The 12,916-nt window shown below is 34.3% G+C and overlaps 1 protein-coding gene across 3 annotated transcripts in view; it reads left to right on the plus strand.

Annotated features, from left to right (window-relative positions):
• Positions 1–12,916, plus strand: part of SPATA17 (spermatogenesis associated 17) — a 207,856-nt gene that overhangs the window by 34,050 nt on the left and 160,890 nt on the right. For all 3 annotated transcript variants that reach the window (XM_038586160.1, XM_038586158.1, XM_038586159.1), the window contains exon 5: positions 5,468–5,571. In XM_038586160.1, coding sequence (XP_038442088.1) covers positions 5,468–5,571 — 104 coding nt within the window. The remainder of the gene's footprint in view (positions 1–5,467; positions 5,572–12,916) is intronic.

The raw sequence follows: 12,916 nt of genomic DNA on the forward strand, positions 1-12,916 counted from the left end.
GAGGATATATAATCTGTTACAGAGTTTGGAAGTTAACAAAAGTAAACTCTCTGCAAATTATATGCTCCTTATAGTCTTTGAAAAGCCTCCATTGGGTTATCTTCTACATCTTGAGGCCTCCTTTGCTTGTCTGTCCTAGGACAACTGGCACAATATCATGTTAATGCAAATTTAAGGAAGTGCTAATGTGTAGTGTCTGAGAGATCTCTTAAAACGTATGTTTCATTAGACTTTTTCATATTTCAAAACCTATGGGAAATGAAAACTGGAAATAATTTAAAGCTTACAAAGTTTTAAAAAAGCTATAGATATAATTGATTATTTCAAGAGAATTTTTTTTTTTACCTTGGAAACCTGTACATATTACTGATCAGTCATATATACTTGTGTAATGATATTCTTCTGGAACCTAGAGTATTTTTGGTGATCCCCTATTGTTTCAGTTACTTTAAATGATTTGTCTTGAAATTAGTGTCGCAAAATATTTTAGTTCAGATAGAAATCTTCACTCTAAGAAAAGTAAAGACTATAATAACAAGAGGATCACTAGATTAAAGATCACTTAGAAACAACCAATTTGCAAAGTAACCATAACTTTATTGACTCTTTCTTCTTAGAGGTCTGGATCTATGAATACAAATTTTAATTTATAAACACTAATGTACCTTGAAACATCAAATAACCATTTTCTTGTTTCCCACTTTTGTCTGAAATATAAAAATATAAGAAATGATTATATGGTGGCTTTAATTAAAAAATAGTTGAATATGTGTCAGATATATAAAGATCCATTTCAGTCTTCTATTTATAATCTGGTTTTCATATTTGTAATACTATGAAGTAGGTACACTTAGAATAATGACTCCATGATTAGATGAATAGACTTATTAAATAGGAATTTATCAGGAATAATTCAAGAAATAGTTAAAGAAATAATTGAGGAAATAATATTGAAAGTCTCTTATATACTAGATATGATGCTAGGCTCTAGAAATACAAATTAAGACACAGTCCTATTCACTCAGAGGAAGCTATCCCAAAATGTCAGCCCAAGGAATAAGAGGAAAAGAACCGTATAGACCACCCCAAGCTTTTGCCTAATGATGGATGGATATTTAAATGTTCTATTACCATGCAAAGAATATCTTTTCTCCCCTCCTACCACTTCTCGTACCAATAACATTGTGAAATGATTAAGTAAATATGTAGTGAAAGGGAGTGTCAAGTCAGGTACTGAGTGGGGAAACAATATTGAAGAGAAGAAACTGCCTTTGGAATGATTATCCAGAATCTTCTATTAGTTAAAAATATCTAGCTAAGATTTCCATTCATAAATGTATGTTTTTGACATGATAATGCAGTGACATCTAGTATGAAATTTGAATACTACTGTTTTTTAAACACCTTTGAAAATTTAGTAAACTTACTTTTCTGTGCTTACTGTATAATTTAGAATGTTGAGCATTCTAATGATTAAGAGTATAGTAATGAGTAAGAATTCTACTAGTATGCTCTCAAATACATGCAGAGAATTGATACTATGTAGATTATCGTCAGTAATAGAAATTTTGTTTTCCATGTCTTCATTTAAATTTTAGGTGAGAAGACAATTTTTTTCTCTTCTGATAACATTAATGTTACTATGAATTTTGAGGAATAAAAGTAAATAATGGAGGGAAAATCTTTTCTATGAGCAGATGGCTTTGGTATATATCAAGGTTTTGCCATTTGTTTTAGTGCTTAAAATAAACATTATTTATAAGACCACTTACATTTTGATGTTACTTAATGAGGAATATGCATCATTGATTTGACTAGCTTAAGAGGTCATTTAGAACTTGCCCGTTAACAAGCTGTAATCTGCTGAGCACACAATGACTTTGTTTGAAATTATCTATTCAGAGCTGATCAATGACAATAATTGTTTTATACCAATCACTTCTGAAAGTTGCTAATTACTTTGAAGGACATGAATGCTAGTCGTTTTTTTTTTTTTTTTTTTTTTTTGAAGTCATACCCCATTCACCTTGAAATTAAGAAGAAATGTTATGAAAAGTCATCTTGCCTCTTGAAAGAACTTTTTTTTTTTTTTTTTTTAATTAAAAGTTGATCTACTAGTACTGGGATACCAACAGGAAATTTAGGCAAAATTGAAGATGTCATTTGTTCTTGTAAGAGAAAGTATAGTAGACTGTCCACTGTACTCTATCTTAATTAGGGATTGGTTAAACTGATTTTATAATATTAGAAAATGATATCTTTTAAATGAAAGAACAGATACACATACTTTTTCTTTTTATGTGTTACGTTCATAAGATGTTTTAGTGGAAAGAGTCTGGGCTTTTGAATAAGACAGAGATGAGTTTGTATCCTAATTTTGCCATTTATTCTTTTACTGGTTATGTGAACTTGATCAAATTACTTAATCTCAGTTTCTTCATTTTTAACATGGAGATCATGCCTCATGTACAAGGTTATCCTGAGAATTAAAGCAGTTAACGTAATACCTGGCGAATTCATGAACTCAGTAAATCTTAGATCCTTTACTTCAACTGGATGACAGCATCTTTACCTGGTCAAGCAATCAGTTTCTTTCTACTTTTACCACCCACCTCTATGAAAGCCATTTAAAGATTGATTGAGGGCAGCCCTGGTGGTGCAGCGGTTTAGTGCTGCCTGCAGCCCAGGGCGTGATCCTGGAGCCCCGGGATCAAGTCCCACATCAGACTCCCTGCATGGAGCCTGCTTCTCCCTCTGCCTGTGTCTCTTCCTTTCTTTCTTTCTCTCTCTCTCTCTCTCTCTCTCAATAAATAAAAACAAATAAAGATTGCTTGATTATCAATCAGGATTATTAATGTGGATAAACTTTAACTTATTACTTTAACTGTCACTTTCTTAGTATATGCTTTAATTCTCAATTCTGAATAAGAGGATTTGTCTTGGAAGGGCATTTCAGCCTGTGTTTGGGTAGATGTCTAGGGAGTTTGGATATTAGAAGATCCCCTGAGAACAGACCAATTGTAGACTCTCTGGAAAAGGTTAGTGCTGTTTTTAGTATTTGCCTGGTTTGAAGTGAGAGGAGACCCATGCCACTGGCTTTTTAAGGTATCCTTCCTCTTGGCATGGATTCAGTTTTACTTTTGTCCTTTCAGTCTTCTTTTCTCAGAATGGGCATACCAACCACCCTAGTGTGACCTAATGTAAATCAACATCTTTCCTTTTACCTTCTAGTACTCCAGCATGGATCTTTTATGTTCTCTGGAACATTTAATTTTATTTTATTTAAAATTTAATGATATTTTCATGTTATAAGTAGTTCCTACCTTAACACTATTTGATATCCTAACATTTTTCCATTCTTCCTGAGTCACTTTTATTGCTGATGATGGATTTTTCTGTCAGTACTTTTGTCTGAAAGTGTTCTTTTCTTTTATTGTATGACCGTCACATGCAGTAAAAGTATGGTGTAATATTTGAAGTCATCCCACCAGCTCTATGACTGAAGGCAAATTATTTAACCTCTCTAAGTATCAATGTGCTCTTCTAAAATGAGGCTAATAATAATCTCTACCTCAAAATGATACTGTAATGATTAAATTCCATGAGCCAGGAAAATATTCATTTATTTGCATGTATGATTTATATACATATACATATTCCAACTGATTATTATTTTTCATTAGGAAAGTGGTTTGTATCAATTCCTCATCTTTCTTTGTCAGCTGTAATACAATTTTGGCCAAATTGGAGGGAAATGGTTTCTAAAATGAGTATATAACTTTAGAAAAATTAACTTTTCTTATTTAATGAATTTCTAAGATAAGATCATGTGTAAAATATTTGGAAAGACATTTTATAACATTGTTATACTAGCTTGCTTTTCTACTTGGTGTTACTTTTTAGAATTATTCTCTCTGATTTAATTGTTCTTACAAGCTATTTTGCATATCTTCAGTTATTTTAGTCATTCTTATACTAGGAGGTTGACCAGAACAGTTCTTCAGGATTTTCACATTCTGTATCTCAGATTGTAAAATACCTTTTAAATGGTCATATTTTGAAACAGAAAAATACACAATATAATTAAAACATTTTTCCTGTTTATTCTTATAGATCAATCATTCAAGTTATAAAAAAATTTAGGCTCAACATATTTAGTTTAAAAAGCATAGGGTTTTGGGATAAAATTCAATAGACAAGCATAGAGTGTCTATATTAATCACCCTTTCCTATTGAAAAAAAGAAAGTTTAGAGTATGTGTGTGTTCCTAGCTTAGCTAACTGTGCAAAACACTGGAGGGACTTCATATCCATAAAGAGAATCAATCATAATATGTGAATAATTCAAAAATAATATAAACTGCCATAAAATTCTAGAGATTGAAGTTAAGTCTTTATGTACAGTTAATATTTTCCCATTTTGTTTCTTCTACTCCTTTAAAGAAGTTGTGTTTTTTTGTTTTCCACAAAAATAAGATCTAGGCATTATTTTGTTTTTGTTTTGAGTTTTTCTAATAGAGATTATATTAACAAAGATAAAACACAAAGAGATTGATTCTCATGATTACTAGAGCATAATAAAGCAGAAGTAGCCCACTTAGGTTTGTTCTCTGAGGCCTTCCTCCCATACTCCACCCCATTCTAAAAAAAAGTAGGCTCTTTGAACAGAAATGTTTGTTCACTGAAGGTGCCATTTCACTGGTCCCAATTCTATATTTTAATGGTTTAGAGAATGGGTTCTGAAGTCCTAATGTAATTCCTGGATCCATCACCAATGGCTATATAATTATGAGGAAATTTTATAACTTCTCTTTTTAGCAGTTTTTTGTCTATAGATAAGAATACTTCTCATAGAAGCATTCTAAAGATTGAATGCATAAATATAAGTAAAACTCTTCGAATAGTGCCTCACACATAATAAAAACAATAAATGTTACCTATTGTTACTGTTAAAAAAGTATGAAAATGTCATGATGAAGATTTAAGACAACATTTGTTTAAAGATTTTGAAACCACCAAAATTTAAAAGCCCATTTGAAAACTGATTTTAATCAGACCAAATACAATCTTAAAGCCAATGGTTTATGAAAACTAAAAAATCCGTTTGGTCAGGAAGTGAAAGTGGTAGAGATTGATAAAGCAGATTTTTAATTGTTCAGTAGGTAATTTCACATTTAGTGTTTATGAAAAATTATAATTTTTAAAAATATAATAACCTCTAAGTATGTTTTATCTTTATGATTTTTTGTAATAAATCTGAGTATACTCTACATTTATAGCTGTGTGTGTGTATATATATATATATATATATATATATATATATATATACACACACATATATATATATAGGTGGGAAAGCTTAAGACTATTTGATGTGAGTTATCATTCATCATTACCTTAATTTTAAAGAACTGTTTATGTTTTCACTAAAAATGCTTACTGGCATATATTTCTATTTGCTTCAATAGATTCAGAGGCGATGGCGAGGCTATAGGATTCGGAAGTACTGCTTCAACTATTTTTATTTGAAGGAGTACCTGAGAGCTGTTTCAGAGACCAATGATGCAATTAGGTGAGTATTTCGCTAGTAACACTTTCAAAAAGGTTACTTAATAGATGTTGATCAATTCCATATTTAGAAATATTTTCAAGGACTCAGTATTACTTTAGGTAGAAATTGATAAGATAGACATATGATTCTATTCACCTTAAAATTATTCTTGTTTTATTTTTAAATATATTGTACTCTTGACTATAAATTAATTATGTGTTCAGTAGGCCTATCTGATTTTATGCAAAATAGTTTCAGTAGAATTATCTCATTTTGAGTTGGATTTATCTGTAAAATGATTCCATAGATAAAGATTTGAGTATGATAAGCCTCAGATGTATTTTGAGAAATACAATCAGTAGTAAGAACTTTCTCTTAAAGGAGAAAATATCATAGAACATAATTAAAATGGACTGTTTACTATCAACTTTTGCTTCTTTGAACACATAGAAAACACCTGGATTTAGATCATAGGATGATGTCTTTTGTAGATTTAGGCAAAGTTATTGTAACACTAATTCAGTCCACTTTACCAAAGAGCTATGTATTAAGTTTTTTTTTTTTTTTTAATGAGCTCTGAGAACTCTAAGGATTTTTTTTTTAATATTATATTTATTTATTCATGAGAGACACAGAGAGAGAGGCAGAGACATAGAGGGAGAAGCAGGCTCCTCTTGGGAAGCCCAATGCAGGACTTAATCCCTGGACCGGGATCACACCCTGAGCCAAAGGCAGATGCTCAAACGCTGAACCACCCAGGCATCCCTGTATTAAGTTTTCATATAAATTCAAATATAGTTTATTTCCCTCCTGTAGTATGCCCTACTCTAATAAATATAAGTGACCATAGGCTTATAATATGTTTAGATAAAAAGGAAATAGTAACTAATAACAGTTACGACTTATGTAGTTTTAATTTTTCACATATTTTATTCTAAAGTTCTTTAAACTAGAGAGAACAATTGCACAATGAATTGTTAAAATAAGATTTTGCCTGAGACCCTAAAGTTATATATATTATAAGAAATATCTGAAAACAGGGATCCCTGGGTGGCGCAGTGGTTTAGCGCCTGCCTTTGGCCCAGGGCGCGATCCTGGAGACCCGGGATCGAATCCCACGTCAGGCTCCTGGTGCATGGAGCCTGCTTCTCCCTCTGCCTATGTCTCTGCCTCTCTCTCTCTCTCTCTCTCTGTGTGACTATCATAAATAAAAAAAAAAAAAAAAAAAAAAAAAATCTTAAAAAAAATAATAATAAAAAAAAGAAATATCTGAAAACTGATTTTTCTTTTAAATTTCTCACATATGCTGTGTGCATAAGAGGATCTGGTCTTTGAAGATTAATTTCAGGTATTTGTTGATGTTGATTTCTTTGGAAACAGCAATAAAGATCTAGGAGGGTTGCAATAGGATTTGGTCCATTGGAGAAGTTGGATAAATCCCCAGGGGACTGCTATTTAATTTCTTCCTTAAGAAATCCAAAGTCCTAGAGATGGGCTGGCTGTCTACAAATGGCAGATGTGACACTGTCTGGAAGAAAGAGCTAGCAGCATATGCAAGAGAGGGAGTTTGCACAGGGCTAGGACTAATGTAGATAACTGAGGCACAAAAGTTGAAGATGTGCTTACTGGCAGGGCATTGTAGGGGCCAACCCTGCCCTTCTATGACTCCAGGAAGTCATCCTTAACTGGTACGCTGGGGTGGACTCTCTTGCTTCAGCCTAGTCCCATCACCCAATAGGAGAAGGTTCTCGAGATAAATATGTGAAAGGCTGGCTTTGAAAAGGCCTGTATCTTCTGGACAGGTATTTCTATTCATCCTTGTTTTTCTTCTGGTTTTACTGTGTGTATCTCTAGTTACTAGGCAATCCAGAGTAATAATGCTGACAATTTGCTTTAGCCTGATATTCTTTATCAGATAACAGACTCTTTTTTTCTACCTTTCTTAGAGGTTTTTTTAAATAAAATATTTATTTATTTGTTTGTTTGTTTGTTTGTTTGTTTATTTATTTACTTTGTTGAGAGAGAGAGTATGAGGTGGAGGGGCAGAAGAAGAGAGAGAAAAAAATTCAAGCTGACTCTGCACTGATGGAGCCCGATGCTGGTCTCCATCTCATGACCCAGAGATCAGACCTGTGCTGAAACCAAGAGTTGGTTCAACCACAGCGGAATGGACTGTGCACCCAGGCCCCCCTTCTTAGACTTTTTAAGCCAAATTGGAACCTGAATGCAGCAAATCGTTTTCCATTATCTCCTAAAATAATTATATATGATGTTTTTCCTTTTTGACCTATTGACATGTTATAGAACGTATTTTTATTAATAGATATATTAAATAGATATACAGGCACTGTGTACCATACTGATGTAATTTACATGACAAGGTGGGGTTCTCAAAGCCTCTCCCTTTGCAACCTGGTCTTCATTTTAGCCCAGGATGCCCTTGTGGGTGCACTCAGATGCCTCTTTTACCACCTTCTTGATATCTTTGTATTTGTACTCACCAGGCAGCAGGTTAAATCATGACTGACACTTGTAGGGTGGGGATGCAGAAGGCCATGCCAGTGAGTTTCCCATTTAGTTCAAGAATTCTCTTACCCACAGGCTTGGTGAAACTTATAGGGGCAGCTCCTTGGCTATCACACCACAGTTTCCCAGAGGGGCCATCCATGGTCTTCTGAGTGACAGTGATGGTATAGCTATGGTCCTGAGTTTCACAATGCTGTGGTTGACCTTGGCCTGCAATTGGTGGTGCAGGAGGCATTGCTGACAATCATGAGGGAGTTGTCATATTTCTCATGGTTCATATCAATCACAAACATGGGGGCATCAGCAGAAAAGATGAGTCTTTTTGCTCTACCCTTTAAGCCCTAGCCATCTCCATAGTGGTGAAGACATCAGTGGACCCTACAATGTATTCAGCACCAACATCACCCCATTTGATGTTGGCAGGATCTCTCTCCTGGAAGATAGAGAGGGGCATTTTTCCACTGCCAAGAAGTTTCCCATTCTCAGCCTTGACTGTGCCATTGAATTTGCCATGGAACTGGTAGATCGTGTAGTTGATGTCAATGAAGAGATCATTGATGGCAACAATATACACTGTGCCACAGTTAAAAGCAGCCTTGGTGACCAGGCACCCAATATGACCAAATCTGTTTACTCTGACCTTCACCATTGTGTCTCGAGGACATAGCTGGCACTGCACAAGAAGATTGAGCTATCTGTTGAACTTGGAGGAGTAGAAGAAATAGACTAATATTAAAATCATCATTCTGTGTTAGGAATATCTCTAACTGAGCCATTATTATTCTTTTAATTTATTAGTAAATTATATCAGTATTTTATATAGGATATTTACATCCACTTTTATATACATGATTAGTTATAGTTTTCTTTCTTGTGTTGCAATTTACAGGTTGCTATCAATTTTTTGCTGTATTTATTAGATGAACTGAATAGATTATATGGCATGATAATCAGAAAGGAAAAATACTGCTCTGTTTTCTGTCTACTCAATACTTCTGGTCACCAAATGTGTGGGTTTTCCAAGCCAAGAAATCTCAGACATCAACTAGGTATCCTGCAATTTAACTCAATTCTAAAACTACTTATCTGGTGATAGCATCATTTCCTACAGGTTAAGGGCTCAGTCCCACAAGACTGTCTTCATTCCCACCCCTGTCCAAACTGAAGTTATCAATCCCAAGTGACATGTCACCATTTTACCCACAACTTCTGTTCAACTTGTTTACAAATCAGAGATTCCTACAACCTCCTCCCCAGGGTCAGTCGTTTCTGGAACTGCTCAAGAACTCAGAAAGACAGTTTATTTACTAGATTACTGGCTTATTACAAAATGATACAACTCAGAAACAGCCAGGTGGAAGAGATGCATAGTGCAAAAGATGGGGCAGGCAGTCCATCCTCAAGTATCAGCAATCCAGAAAAATTTCTGAATTCTCTAAGTTAAGAGACTTTTATGGAGGCTTCCTTAGGTGGGTATGATTGATTAAATATTTGACCACATTAGTGATTAACTCAATTTCCAGCCCCTCTCCATTCTGGCGGATGTTGGAGGTAGAGGGGTGGAGCTAAAATTTCCAACCTTCTAATCACATGATTGGGTCTCCTGGTAGCCATCCCCCATGCTCATTAGCATGCACAGTCATCTTATTAGCATGCAAAAAGACACCTCTTTGAAGAAATTTCTAGGAGTTTGAAATCAGGTGTTGTAAAAAGATTGTTGAGGAAGGGCAAAAGGTATACTCTGGGGGTGTTAGGAAGTCCCCTTGGCTCTGAGTATAGCCCTACAGATAACGTAATATATCTCTATGTATGTGAACTGGTTTAGCTTTTGTTGTTTGTCTTGATAGTAGTTGGCAGTTCTAGGACTGCTTATTGCTTTACACTCTCCTATTTCTTAGAGATCTATGCAAAGCTAGCATTCCTGTACATTTCTTCATTTTAGTCCTATGTCCCCTGCCATTTGTGGTGTAGTTCAGGAAATCTGCCACAGTTGAGTTTTGCTCTACAATATTATTCTGAGCAAGGAGGACATTGATATTTTTTTTTCCCCAAGTATGCCACCTAATTTTGCACCTGGCAGTCTCTCTCTAAAATCTGCATCTTCAGGTATCTTGTCTCTGTGACATCTCTAATCCTGCTTGAATTTTCACTACTCTTGCTAGCCCTTCTTCATATATATTACTCTTAAGGGTTTCTAATTTTACTGATGACAGAGTTTCCTTTTATTTTCTTATGACCTTTCTTATTTTATGGCAGTTTAAGAGAGGAAGGGGTGGGGATATATTTACTTCACCATCTCAAAATTGGAAAAATAAAATTAACTTCCTAATATAAGTCACCATTTGTTTTCTTTCTGTTACATAAAGTTTTACAAATGTAATGAAAGTATGCTACAGGGTACCATAGAAGAAGCACAGAAGAGGAACATCTTAGGCAAAAGTGATTGGTATTGATCAGAGTAGGAGTGGGAGCCTGGGAGTTAGGGACATTTCTCTGAGGCTGTGAAACTGAGCCCCGAAGATTGTGCAGAAATTAGAACATTAACACAGGAAATCTCACTGAGGTTGATGCATGGAAGATGATAGAAGGTTCCGTTAGAGATAGATCCAGACAGTTTAGCAGGAACCATATCAAAACAGGGCATTTTAGAGCATATTAAAGAGTTTAGATGCTATTCTAAGAACATTGAAGTAGACTTCCTTTTTTTTTTTTAAGATATTACTTATTTATTCATGAGAGACACACACACACAGAGAGAGAGAGAGAGAGAGGCAGAGACACAGGCAGAGGGAGAAGCAGGCTCTATGCAGGGAGCCCGATGCAGGACTCGACTCCAGGACTCCAGGATCACTCCCTGAGCTAAGGCAGGCACTAAACTGCTGAGCCACCCAGGGATCCCCAGATTTTCCTTTTAAGAAGAGGAGTGGCATGATTACATTTGTGTTATGGCATGCATGTTTGATTTATTTTTCATATTTAAATAGTCTGGTGAGTATTAAAAGCATCATTGGGGTCATTAATTTTACTGAGATAGTGTTTTCCTTCTCATAGAAGAATATTTGTATAGTTTATTTCTTCACATTTCTTTATTCTATTTTTCATTGAAGATCATTGGAATCAGGATTCTAGTTATCTTTTCTCACATAACAAATTACACTCGAAGCAGCTTAAAACAATACACACTTAATAGCTCATCACTTTGTAAGCCAGGAATCTGGGAGGGATTCCATGCCTAGACTAAGGTCTCTCATGAGGTTGCAGTCAGCCTGTCAGCCAGAGCTGTAGTCTCATATGAAAGCTCAACTGGGGGGAAGATCCTCATTCATGCCAGCCTCCATTATTCTGGCTGTTGCTCTTAAGTCCCTTGGTTTCTTGCCAAATAGGCTTTCCTGTAGGGCAGCTCTCTGCTGGAAATTAGCAAGTGAACAAGGGGGACAGAAAAAAAACATGAGGATGGAAGCCACATTCTTTTGATAAACTAATGTCAGAAGTGACATTTCATCACTTTTTGCTGTATTCTGTTCTTTTGAAGCAAGAGACTGAATCCATCCCACACTTAGGAGATTATGCAAAGGATGAATACCATAGTGGGAGTTATTGGAAGCCGTCTTATAGAATGCTTTCCATACTCTATGACTTGCGTATAGAATTTGTTCAATAAACATGTTGATTTTCAGCATTTTGCCTTGGAAAAATGTTACTGTACATTGTACTGTACATTGACTTATGGCAGAATTTTTGGTGATATCTTTTCAAGATTATATTTCAGACTTTAATATTGTATCAAAATAGTTTTGATGTATCCTGACTATTTATACCAGCAAGGATTAAAATGTATAGTTTCTGGATTTCAAAGAGAAAATAAAAGGTCTAGTGCATTCTTCATCTTTGAACGGGGTAAAATAATTTACAGAACAAAAAGTAGTAAGATATATTCTACATCAGAATATATTTGATTTGAATTATGTAGGATACCAGACAACATTAGGCTTAACTTTAATTTATATGCTCTTTTATTAATAGAAATAGTTTATTTATTACATAGTTAATAGTGAAAAAAATATGTATAAGTATACAAGAATATATTTTTGTAACCAAATGTGGACCTATCACAAAGATAAATGGAATTGATTAATTTGAAGCTGAGTTTGCACTTGGTAGACATGTTGCTTTATAATATGTAGCCTGATATGCAAAAACTGCCCCAGGTTATGAATAAGAAAATTACATAATGAAATTAAAAATTAGCTAGAGAGTTACAGATTGCTAGCATTAATAAAACATTATTAGCTTGAAGTGCAGAAAATGGACTTTTTTGACAGAAATTTAAGCTAGAAGTAATATATTCCTTCAAATTTAATGCTTCAGTATAGTTTTTGATTGTTAATACAACATTAGTGCTGTTTTGAATATAAATTTGTCATTCATCAAAGTGAATCCAAGTTTTTCAGCATGTTGATTTTGTATAACATGATTTGACTAGAAAGATTTTTATGGATAATATTCTTTACCTATATTTTCGTATATCACTAGAGTTTTTTTAAAGGATATATTTGTTTTGTTTTTCTTGTAACAGCTTTATTGAGGTATATTTCATATACCATATGGTTCATCCATTTAAAGTTCACTACTCTATTGTGGTTAGTATATTCACAAAGTTGTGTAACCATCACCACAATCAATTTAAAACATTTTTATTATCTTAAAAAGAAATCCTATGTCCTTTAGCAATGACCCACCCTCATTCTTCCCAACCCTGATCAGCCATTGGCAACCACTCATCTATTTTTTATCTCTATAGACTTATCTATTGTGCACATTTCATATAAGATGAATCTTA

The sequence above is a fragment of the Canis lupus genome, chromosome 38 (genome assembly GCF_011100685.1).
Source record: "Canis lupus familiaris isolate Mischka breed German Shepherd chromosome 38, alternate assembly UU_Cfam_GSD_1.0, whole genome shotgun sequence".
Classification (NCBI taxonomy): domain Eukaryota; kingdom Metazoa; phylum Chordata; class Mammalia; order Carnivora; family Canidae; genus Canis; species Canis lupus.